Here is a 12551-nt window from a genome sequence, read left to right on the forward strand (position 1 = left end):
TGTGCACACAAAAAGCTCAGTTGTACATGGCAGAGTTTTTTTATGAGCATTAGCTAGAGCTGAGAGAGGGCCTAGGCTGTAGCCCAAATGCTGCTCATTTTTACCAAGTCACAGTTTGAAGGCAGCTAATGCAAACTTACTATCAAATTCTGACCCTTGGGAAGGAAGACAGGTTCTTCTGTGCATGTGTCGTTGAGAGGATGGGGTTGTGGTGCTGTGCAGCTAGCAGGATGTGCTAGCTGTGACAGGATTAGCTAATTTCCATCAAGATGTGTGAGAAGGTACTGTAAGGAATGAAGTAAAAGATTGGAGGTCAGAACTGTCATCTGTGACTGAGGCGAGTCAAGTCTTAATGCTAGCTGAAAAAAACTTGGTAATACTTATATTTACCATTTATAAAGGTAGCACATTGTTTGTACTTACGATTTTGTTACAACAGAGGTGACCACAAAACGATTTTATAAATTGTGTATGCTAATATAGCACATGACATATACCTATATGATATATGCATGCTGCATTAGCAAGAATGTAGCTGTCAGGTTCAAGGAAGTGTTTGTTCTTTCCTCTCATTCAGCACTTGCGAGGTTCCACCTGAAATACTGAGTCCAGTTTTGGGCTCCCCAGTGCAAGGAGGACATTGAGTCCAGGGAAGGGCCACTGAGATGGTTGGGAGTCGGAGTACAGGACATACGAGAGAAGGATGCGGGAGCTGGGTTTGTTCAGCCTGGAGAAAAGAAAGCTAAGGAGGCCTTTAATTGCTGTCTCGAACTACCTAGTCAGTGGTTATAGAGAGGATGTAGTAAGACACTTCCTGGAGGTGCACAATGAAAGGACAAGAGACAACAGCCACAAGTTGCAGTAAGAGGAATTCCAGCTGGACATGAAAAAAACCTCTTTTTTTTTCTCCCACAGTGAGAGTGGTTCGGCACTGGAGCAGGGGTCCAGGGAGGGTGTGGAACCTCTATCCTCAGAGTTACTCAAAATTCAACCAAACAAAGCCCAGAGCAACATGATCTGACACCAAAGCAGGAGGTTGGAGCAGAGACCTCCAGAGGTCCTTTCCTTCCTAAATTATACTGTGATCTATGAACTCTTTCCCGTGTGACCGTTTTTTAACAGATGTTATCATTTTCCATTCTGTATAAAATAAGCCATTATTGTCCTCTAACCAATGGCTGTTTACAACAAAGAATGAGGCAGATTATGTACTATCTGGATGGATGTCCTGTAGCAGAAAGGCTTGTTGACTCAGAAGAGGGTGATGCAGATAGGGAACTAGCAGCTAGGCTAGGGAACTTGGTGCTCAGGTCTTCTGGATTTTATTAGAGCAGTATCAGAAGAAAATCCTATTGCTGACACCTGAAATACTTACATGCTTCATGAATATAGCCATATACAGTAGCATTATCTAGCACAGACAAGCTGCTGTCTGGAAAGAGGAAAAATAGATTTGTTTCTGCGTAAGTAGCACTGATAAAGGATGCACTAACTAGCATTAGTACTTACTCCTCTTTGTGTTCCTGGTAGTAGCTGATGTCTCGGGTCCCAAGGATTGTCCGCTTGACAAACACCGACAGGGCACTCCAGCTAATCAATATAATGGCCATCTCCAGGAGATTCCACTTGCTGTGGAAGTATCTCCATCTCAGAGTCTTCATCAGTTTTCCCTGTGAAAAGACGAGTTTTACTGTTTGAGTCTTGTGACCCTGTATCATACAATACGCCTCTAAAGATTAGGGCTATCCCCTCTGCAATAAAGGGGACTACTGCACATCAATAAAACTACATCTTGCACTAATTTCTCATTATCTTTCTCAAATAAGCATTCCAGCCAAATAAAATGTTGCCTTCCTATTATTTAATACAGATACAATATCTGTTTCAGTCTTCCACTGGTGCAAGTCAGCAGCAGCACTACTGAAATCAAGTACAGTCCTAAAGTTTTTGTAAGTGAAATCAAAACCAGACACAAGGTGATGCTGTCAGCTGAGCTTTCCATTGGGTCTCACCTGTACTATCATGTAGTACACAATAAAGAGGAAATAAATTACTTCTGCTGCAACCACAAAGATGTGGAGACTGTTGGTGTATGGGTAAAGCCGGACACTTTGCAGCTCTGCGCTTGTGAAGAAGGCCCCTAAAAAACAAACAATGTTCACCTCAGTGCTCTAATAATTACATCTGTTTTAATTCAAACAGTCTAGTTCACCAGTAAGACTTCTGTACTCACATTCACATCAATGTGAGACAGAATCCAACTATCAAACTAAGATTTAGACTTATGTGAGTAACCTCATAAGTGTTCTTTGAAATTTTCCTCAAATAGGAATTTTAGGCAGTTGATGGCTTTTAGAGTGCTAGTGCTCTCTCGTACGATGGTATGATATTAATGCCAGCAGGGCTGAGTTTAGGTTGGGCTACAAATGCAGAAATGTAGCAGGAGGACCTGGAGATGTAAATCTGAATCTCATTCTAAAAAGAAAATGAGCTCAGCTTTGTGGTCAGGTTTGGGCATTTTCCAATACTGGGGCAGACCTGAGGGAGGCTACTGCTTAGATTAAATGTTTTTCTATGGCCTTCAAACCAGAATCTAGTTTCACTATTTTCTTTGTTGTGTCCAGATTATGTATTATATGATTACACGGCTATATATTAGAATTCTTCTGGAACAAAAAAGACAGACTCTGTTATTTGTACCTTTTGTCTTAATATTGTGTTGATTAGCTGAAATTATTAGAAAACATGATTTTTCTTCTTCCTGTGGTGTAAATTATGGATATTAAGTTTCAGTACCATGTTTTCTTCATCAGCAGAAGACCACAGCATAAGCAAACATAAGATCCTCCATTATGGTCCGTATTACTGTGAATCTACATTTTTCCTAAATGGTTTATACATTTTGCATTGATTCTGCCATTATTAGATTTATTAAAACACTTCTGTTTACTGAATCAAGAACTAGGTAAACATTGATAGCATGTAAATCTGCACTCTGTAGGTGCATTGCTTGCTGTCTTCAGAAATGTGTAACTTAAAAAAGGTTCTCACCTAAAGCATTGGTTTCAAACATCAGGCTTATAATGCAGAACAGGTTCACATTGGCATTGTAGACTGTAAATTCAACAAACACTGCTCTTGTGAAGGTGTCTAGCCAGACGTTGTTGAAAAGGTACTGGAGAATTCTGCCAAAAAATGTATAGCCAGTGATCTAACTCACACAGGAGAGAGACAGTATCACATAGAGGATAGGAGTGTTTGGATATTATCATAGAGAAAGAGTAAACCAGAGGTAAGATGTTCAAGAGGACATCTGGTCTGTCAAGTCTGGAGATCGGGGTTATTCGTACTATTAGTCTACATGGCAAGTTTCTTTTTGGCTCTTCTGGAGAACCAGGTACCAGATATTGGCCAGTGCTAAACCTGAGATGCCTCAGGTATCTGATCATTTACCTCCACAGGTTCCTGTACAAATATGGATATCTCTGGCAACACGTAAGTTATCTGTAAGTTTGGATCTCCACCCCTGTGGGATGCTGCTTCCTGCTCATTTATCTCGAGTCCCTTATCTGCCAAATTCTTTTTGAATCCTGGGTTTCAAGGCCTCATTTTCTATTATTTCACTTTTAAAAGTATTCCCTGTTACTATTCATATTCACACACAGGAGATTACTTTCAGTACAATTTCACTAACTCTCCTCTTTTAAGGTAGATACAAAATTGTCTGCAGGAATCTAGGGAGTATAAACACTAAAGAGAGATAAAGAAGCTTCACAGATCTTACTGTGATATGAAAACAGGCAAACATATCATAGTTCAAGCATAGTAACAAGATAACATAAGATTAACATAACAAGATTTAGGTGAAATTATTTTCTCAAAACCACTGACACCCCCTTAGAAAATGCAGTATTTTAGAAGTTAAAGGCTAGACTAGATCCAACACTGGATTAATACATTGATAGGATTGTTTTATTGGTTTTTCAACATTATGTATTTCTGCAGCTATGTAAATCTGGAATCCATGCATGTAAGTTAGGAGAAAAAGGTTCTGATTTTGGATCCTGGTTGTTACCTAGCATGGAGCAAGATGATAGGAACATGAACTACAATGATGGCACCACCGTAATATCTACAATATCCAGCAGAATGCACAGCAGGAAAACTCAGGATGCAATCTGAAATGAATCTTAAGTAGGGTGGAGGAAAGAGCATCATCAACGCTACAGCAGATATATTAATAATTTGCAAGAATACAAGTGGTACCTGGAGGCATTCTTAGGATCAGTTCCCAGGTGAATCACGTATCCCCCTCCCCTGTAGATGGCAAGTCTGCCCCAGATGGGGTACCCTCTCAGTTTGGACTGACTCTGATACTGCCATGCTGAGCTCAAGTCAGAGGAGTTACCGAAGACTGAAGTATTCCAGTGTTCCCCATAATCTGATGTATCTTCTGTTTGTAGGGAATATGGAGCATGGCATTCCTGAATCACATGCTGGAGTTTGGGAGAAATAGGGCAGGTGTCTCCTTTCACTCTTACTTGGCGAATTCGAGCACTACCCACCAGCTTGGAATTGCCATCTGTAATGAATCCTAAATGGGAGATGAAAAAGAGCAGCACTGGCAATATGACAGAACTACTAATAATATTTCTTCGTCTCATTTATGATTCACTGATGCATTAATATTTTGCTATAGATTCTTTTCTAAAAAACACTGTAAGCAAAATAGTCATGAAAATTAAGCCCTTGTGTTGATTTGAACTGAGTTCTTAGATAACATCCATAGATAACAGAGTTCAGTATCACTACCTATCTGTATTTTATACAGAAGAAAACGGAGGCCTGGAGAAGAAAAGTGACTTGCTTTAAGTCACATGGCAGAGTAGCTGTATGCAGTGTTCGCATGGCCACAGTTGGTCAGCACCTGTCATGTCCAATGAACAATTCTGCTAATGTATTTCAATATTTACTCTTAAATGTGAGCTGGAAAATGGGTCGTATTTATTACTGGATATGGCTAGATATCCATGGTGATATTGCATAATTAGCCTTCACGTTGACCTAAGTAATGATGCAAACAAAGCTGTCCTGAGGAAAAGCTTTATAGTGCCACCTATCTGCCATTCTTTTTTTGAATTACAGAACGAAACTTGTGTAAAACTGAGGCATGTATCTGGAATAAGTAATGTAAAATGTGAAAAATTTAAAATTACAGCGCAGAACTTTCGGTTTATATTAAAGATAAGGAAAGTATCAGGGCACATTAAACTTGGGATCAGGCTGTGGGTTTTTTGTTATCCACTAGTATTCATATTATAAAAATCCACACCAGTCTTATGCACTCACAACCTCTTTCTCTGGTCAAATATGCGTGTGCAAGTTAGGGAGATGTATCAAAGATAATGTTTCAGAATCTGGCAAGCTGAAGTGAAACAATGTGACTCTGCACCTTTATATGATCCATAAAGATTTTTTACTAAGGTAGTGTTTGCCCACGCGAAAAAATCCTGATAACTGTAGACATCGTGGAATCCATCTGTAAAGCTGTTCTCAATGTGTTTGTTTAAGTAGTAGGAATTGGGATCTCTCTGCCCATAGGCAACCAGTAACAGCATCCATAAAAACCCCAGATAGGCTGGAAAAAACAAGAAGAGACAGCACATGTGAGCTCAGAATTAACACTGCTGTTCAAAATAGATTGCATGAATAATTACTGCTGTCATCACTTATTAGGTTAAAGGGATGCTTTGCTAGACTCTTACTGACCAGTGCTAATGAATTTACACAAGCTGCTTCAATGTGCTGCAGTTTAAGCACATCACGTTTGGAATACGAGCAGCGGTCAAGAAAATAAGTGGGAAGGCTTGCTGAACACCAATAGTAATGACAGCTCTAAATAAAATGAGTAGTCTAATTTTGTTCCAAGTGAAGTTGAGGTAATTTTTTCCATTGTTTTTAGAGGAAATAAAACTGGGGTAGCAATCGTCATCTATAGATATTATCTGCTTTTAGAAAGATGGCCTCCATCTGCTCTTTTGATTTCAACTTCATTTAACTGTTGACCTCCTCCTTTTACCCTTCCTAACTTTTCTTTAACCTCTCATGTGTCCGTAATGTGCTTCTTTATCACAAAATCAAGCCTCTAGCCACACTTTTATCTCCCGCTAACACTCCCACCTCCTTTCAGCTCCAGCTGCCACTGAACAGCCTGTCTCTACACCATAACAGCTGGCAGAAAGCTAAAGATGTGCCAAAACTTTTTCACCCAAGATAACAATATTTTCACTGATGTAAAGATACTAATGAACACTACTGAATAAAACAAGCTAATCTACATATGGATAATACCCAGGATTTCTCTGATGAGGGCAAATGCTTTCTGCTCCTTCATGTAGCTAATTTTCATTTTCTCCACATCAGCTGCAGGAGGTGGCCGGTAAATATTGCTTATACTGTCCCTTCGGACTCCAAAGAGAGGATTTGAATCACCTGTGAGTGAGAGCAGTAAACCCTAGAATTAGTCAACAGATCATCTATGTCCTGCTTTTTGTTTCTTTGGACATTATAAGGAAACGTTTCTATTTAATGCTTTCCCTTAGGAAGGCAGGGAATGTGATTTGAACAATTAGTGTAGTAAGGCAAACAGTGGGGAGGGAAGGAGCTCACAAACACAGTTTTAAGGTTTAGGCCCAGGTGTCTCCCTCTAGGCTGAGCATCTCAGAAGGTGATGTATTCAGAGCTGAGCCTGATCAGGGAGGAAGCTGTTGATCAGGATTCTTTGCTGTGCCCTAGGACTCCTGTCTGCTGCTATCAGCTTTTTTTAGACATGATTGTGATTGTAGAAGCCACTAATGGGTTTATGGGAGTAATACAGGTAATTGTGGTTGTGGAAAACTATGTATACTGAGGACTTCCATATCATAAGACTTAAAGGAGGTGAGAAATTTCCTTGACAGACAACTTGAGTTTTAGGTTTGCTTGTCAGATAAAGATCTACCAGTCTAGATGAAGAGTGCATTTTGCACTGGGTCATGTGTTTATTTTCACTAGGTTGTGGATAGTTACAGGTTTTGTTGCAAGCCATGCCATGAATACTGAGATGTCTGCACAGAGCTAAAACAAGCCTTCTTGTATATCTGATTTTTCTTATGTCTGACATGAGAGCTAAAATATTTAGGCATGGTTACTGCATACTAATAGCACTGATTCATAAATTTTTATTATAATGGCTTCAGTCAGTTTGCCACATTTTGTTATTTTCTTTTCTAGATGTTCCTTGAATGTTGATGGACTGAAAAGTGATCGGCTACCCACTTGTACAATTCCTGATCTAGTATGAATTAATATAGGATAATACTTCTTTTTTTCCTGACGTAGGCAAGCCAGGAATGGAGGGAAGGGGAGTCAAATATCAGTATCCTGGCAGCAAGCAGATCCTCCAATAACAGGGGCAATCTTACAACAGGGGTAGGGGAGATAGTGCACGTATTTATATTTACAGAGGTAAAAACATACAGAACAAGATAAACAAGGAAGCATTATTCTTTTGATCCGGACTTCTTCTCTTTTATCTTTTTGATCTTGTGGTCTCTTTCATTAAGTGTTCTGTAAGATTTAGCAACCTAAACATACACTGGTCTTTATATTTTCTCCAACTGGCACAAAATCAGTTATTTAGGTTTGTTTCCACTTCCACCTTGATCTTGGGAATGCTAATGGGTAGGCACATATTCACAGCACCTGTGGATTTACTGATTTCTGCTAACCTTGTCAGCTAAGATTCAGGTATATAAAGATAACCAGTGAAGTTCTCAGTTGAGCTGAGTCATATATTTGTGCATAAAGCACTCCAGAAGCTTGGAGAATGCTTCACTTCCTTTAATAATTTCTCACTTTACAGACAGTTACCTGGTGCAGATAAAGGCCCATCAATAGCTGTGTTTTCTTCATCCTCATGTTCCACCTTCTTCAGAACCAGAGCAAAAAAAGCAGCAAATCCCAGCACCTGGAAAGAATTAGCTATAGACTCACCATATGCCCATTTCATTTAAAGAAGCTCAGACTTTGACCTGGATTCCTTTGGATCCAGGGACTGCAGGAGAACAACTGTGCTTTGGCTTTGTTGAACTCATGCAGCTGAAGCTCATTAACAAGAGAACAGTGCACAGTGCTGGGGTCCATCCAGATAAACTGATTTTGCCATATGACACATCTTCCCTGGTCAGAAACCTCATCACCTGTTAAACTCTGGCAGAACAAGGGAGATGAAACTAATGGACTTAATGTCAACAAAAGACAACAGAACCCTGTAAACCACCTGCTAGCTCTTATTTTAAGGGCAAAGACTTCTCATTTTACATGTTAAATCCTGTGGTTCTTTAGAACACATTACATTGTCTTCCTGAAATGATAGTAGAATGAGTTCATATTGGCCAGTGGTTTTATTTCTGCGGATCTCACCTTTAAGGGCTGTGTGATGAAAAGACTTTCCAAGAAGGAGATGGCCATGGAGATCAGCCACTTGATGGAGTTCTCCTTGCCATAATGCAGACCATAGAGCATTGTAAAGAACCCAGATACACCACTGGTGGCTGCCACAAGGAACCAAGCAATGAACACAAACCACCAGGGCAGCCCTTTGGAAGAAGGACTTTTCTTGCCATCACCAAAGAAGCTTGGAGTAAGGGACCACCTTGAGAGTCAACCAGAAGAGAAAAAATCAGTCTGCAGTGGAACAGAAGCCAAAATCACAGTCTTTGGGTTCAGTGGGGATAGGCAACATCTTATGATCTAAAATCTCAATCAAAATATTCTAGATTCTTTTAACTAATGCAGTTATATAGGATATATGGATAGCAAAAAGTACAGCGAGCAAAAATATGAGGAAGTGTGCAAGAGATCAGCTAAAATCAAAACAAATACAATGGGCTTATTTACTCCTCAGTTCATGCATAATTGAACCTCGAGTAGAAATATTGACAAAATCATGAGTGCATTTTAGCTGCTGGATACATCTCTTGTGATCACCATGAAGGCCTGAGAGATAATTAGTGGTATTGTTTTCAATACTTCCAACTTAATTGTCATATTTCACTGAAATATTTTTGTCTGCTAATTAATTTTTTTTAATCCATACATTTTAAGAGATGTCTGAGACTTTGGAGCTGAGTGATTATCTCAGCCTTTACTATCATGTGGCATTGTATTGTAACATTCAGTTTTGGAGGCAAAAATGACAAAGAGCGATGATCTGTCATTATTGCTTTTGTATTGTGTAGTTCACAGTGCGTTGAAAATTCTTTGTTGCTCCTACAATAGTATAATAGTAAAACAGCTATACTAATGGTCATCTAGCACATATTAAGCAGTAATTATTTGGGCTCCGTCATCCTGACCAGTTTTGAATTCACAACCTGAATTTACTTATACTGAGAACGAGATGAGAACTAGGTTACCTCTCACTGATGGGCGCTGATGAGCAGATCCGGTTCTCCAGGAGGTTCTTCATGTGCTGAACCTGACGAACAGCTTGTGTGTAACTCTGAGGCATCTGAAATTTATGGGGCCCTAGTAATTCCAGCTCCATCTGTACATGCTGGAGTTGCATGTACAAGCAGCGATCATAATCGCTGTATTTCAGTCGCTCACACATTCTCTTCTCTGGAGTTGGGCTTCTTGGTTTTTCTGCAGGTAAAGAATTATTTTTTTTAAAGAAAATCAGCATAGCTATCCCTAGATTAAAATACTGTTCAGTACAAAGGTTAGCAGAACTGGAGCTCAAGCTCATGAATGTGACAAAGTGAAGAATAACATTGGAAGGGACATGTAAAAGCAAATTTAGTACTAGAGCTTTAATGCTTTTCTGCTGGAATGAGCTGGAATTGTTGCCAGGAAGCAACTTAGTAAGACAGAGGTCCTAAAACCTTAATAGAGAAGTCAGATAAGACCAAGTGCTAATTTGTTCATAGTTTACCTGTGCAATTAGTAGCTTGGTACACTCATTGGAAAAGACAAATGCAAGTCTTAATGAAATCAGTGGGATTGTTTGCTCATATATTATTGTTTTATTGAAAATAAATGAATGTCTAAGTTAAGAGTCAGACTGAAAGGAACAACAGCATGAGGCCAAGAAGAAAAAAAGGACAGGATAAAAAGACTGTGAAACAACTGGTATTTGTGAGTCTTTATGCTATTAGATACTGATCCTGCTCCCAGGCCAGACTGGTAGCTAACATTTAATTCTACAGCATAAGAAACTGAAATTTCACAGTGTCTTTACTTAGTTGGGCACTCAGTGGTGCGCAGTGAAAGGACAAGAGGCAATGGGCACAAATTAAAACATGGGAAACTCTGTCTGAACATAAGGAAAAACTTCTGAATTGTGAGGGCAGCTGGAAACTGGAACAGGTTGCTTGGAGAATTTGTGGAGTCTCCATCCTTGGAGATATTCAACATCTGGCTGGACGTGATCCTGGGCAACCTGCTCAAGCTGACCCCGCTCTGAGCAGGGTGGTGGACTAGATAATCTCCAGAGATCCCTTCCAACCTCAACTATTCTGTGATTCTGTAATTGCCTTTGAGTCAGAATGTAAGAAGAGCTTGGGTCATCACATCCAGTGTTACCATCATTTTCACTACAAAGGTTTCAATAGGCATGTCACATTGTGTTGTTTACCTTGGATATCCATAGCACCTAATGTGACGATTATAGAGTCATCCTTTTTTTTGCCCTCATCATAAAACTCTTGCCCAGCTCTGTTCTGCTGGCAGATGATGTCTTCAACCAATGCCAAAAGTGTGTTGATGTTAGTTGATTTTCCAAGATCTGATACTGAAGTGAGAGGTGGAGTCTTCAGGGCTTTAAAGAGGGAGTTGGCAATTCTTCTTATATCCTAGAAAAGACAGCAGAAACACAGCAGTGACTGTGGCTGCAGTGACTTAAGCTGATACACTCATTGGTACACTCATTGGAAAAGCCAAATGCAAGTCTTAATGAAATCAGTGGGATTGTTTGCTCATATATTATTGTTTTATTGAAAATAAATGAATGCCTAAGTTAATGTGTGAATGCCTAAGCTGATGTGATCTGAAGGCACCACTGGCTGGGAACTGCACCAATTGCTAAAAGCTCCAGAATGGATAAGGATAGCATATCCTACAGTGCTGGATGTGACAGGCAGATTTCAATGAGTTCAGCAAGATAGCTTTCAGGATTCAAAAATGCAGCTTACCTGCCTGAGGACCTAAGCGGAGAAAGACAGGGTCTATGGTACCTTTCATCTTCACTGTTTTGCTTAATGTTTGCTTTAACCCCTGAACACAGTGATTTTGGTCGCACATAATAACTGTGCAAGGGCTGGAATGTACATAGGCCGATCTTAATGAAGACGGGGATTCCATGTAGATGGGTAAATGAGTGCTTTGCACCAGTGCATAATTGGCTTTTTGCTTCAGACAAGCTGAAGGGCATCTGACAGGGAAGTGTTCTGCTGTTAAGCTGGGGAGGTCGGGTAGTGCATGGCAGCAGAGGGCACTGCAGGACTCACTGGGGAGCAGCCACAGGGACTTGCCTTTATCACAGCCTCTGGAGTGAGTGAGACAGCCGGGGTGACCTGTGGGGTGGGAGGTAGGCTTGGGGACACTCGACCATTCTTTCCTGGCTTCTTCTGTCTCCCCTGCGTGGCTGGCCGGGATCGTATGTTCCTGAAGATCTGCACAATGAGCAGGTTGATGGGGAACATGAGGAGGGAGCTCTCAAAGCCAATCATCACCTCCTGCCATGTGAACTCGATCTTACCTGTCAAGATCAAACAGAGGGGAGGAGTAAAAATAACACCAGGAACCATCAGATATCTCCCTCCTGTGAAAAAGCCCATTTGTTCAACTGTCCTGCTTCTAGATTCTGCTGTCTCTCTATTTCCCTGCCCAAGCAATGGTGAGGATTGTTACCCAAATCCATTTTCTGCTCAGCCGGATCCTTTGGGACTCCCCAGAACATGATGCTGGTCAGCATGGTGCAAAGAAGCAGTGAGAAGCAACATGACACGCGCTGGGCTCGTGTGAAGGAGCTTCGTGGGGAGCGGCTGAAAACCGAGTACCAGATGTGCCCATCCTGGAAACCCTTGGAGGTCTTCATGAAAAACAGATTGCTGGGAAGGAGGAGAGGGAAATCAAATGGATACTTAGAAAGGAGAGGGAAGAATAAAGCTGTAGTTCAGGGTCCTGACCTGTTCATGCTCCCAGGCACTATCAGAATAATAATGATGAGAAACTACCAAATATCATGGCTTGATTTGCATGGAATGGTCATAGATACTTACATCCTTTCCTTCTGGCCACACCATGGAGGGAAAGCTAATCATGAGCAGTTTCTGTATAAATTGTTAGGGAAATTACACATAAGAGAAGATGCTTGGGTTTCTGTACGTCTTGTCAGGCTATCCTTCTTTAACACCAGTATTTCCAGTGTGATATTACTGTTAGGGTAACAGTTAGACTTACTTAACCATCCTTCCTCTTCTCCTTGTTCAGAGGCAATGGAAAGACCT

At 40.5% G+C, this 12551-nt stretch overlaps 1 protein-coding gene across 1 annotated transcript in view; it reads right to left on the reverse strand.

The window, feature by feature from the left end:
* Positions 1-12551, reverse strand: part of LOC140656917 (polycystin-1-like protein 2) — a 42669-nt gene that overhangs the window by 4095 nt on the left and 26023 nt on the right. Inside the window, 12 exon segments of the mRNA XM_072873195.1 lie at positions 1510-1670; positions 2013-2140; positions 3052-3185; positions 4267-4594; positions 5453-5638; positions 6352-6492; positions 7912-8008; positions 8464-8695; positions 9459-9687; positions 10679-10895; positions 11574-11849; positions 11852-12152. Of these exon segments, the coding sequence (XP_072729296.1) occupies positions 1510-1670; positions 2013-2140; positions 3052-3185; positions 4267-4594; positions 5453-5638; positions 6352-6492; positions 7912-8008; positions 8464-8695; positions 9459-9687; positions 10679-10895; positions 11574-11849; positions 11852-12152 (2430 nt within the window).

The sequence above is a fragment of the Ciconia boyciana genome, chromosome 9 (assembly GCF_034638445.1).
Source record: "Ciconia boyciana chromosome 9, ASM3463844v1, whole genome shotgun sequence".
In the NCBI taxonomy this organism is placed as follows: domain Eukaryota; kingdom Metazoa; phylum Chordata; class Aves; order Ciconiiformes; family Ciconiidae; genus Ciconia; species Ciconia boyciana.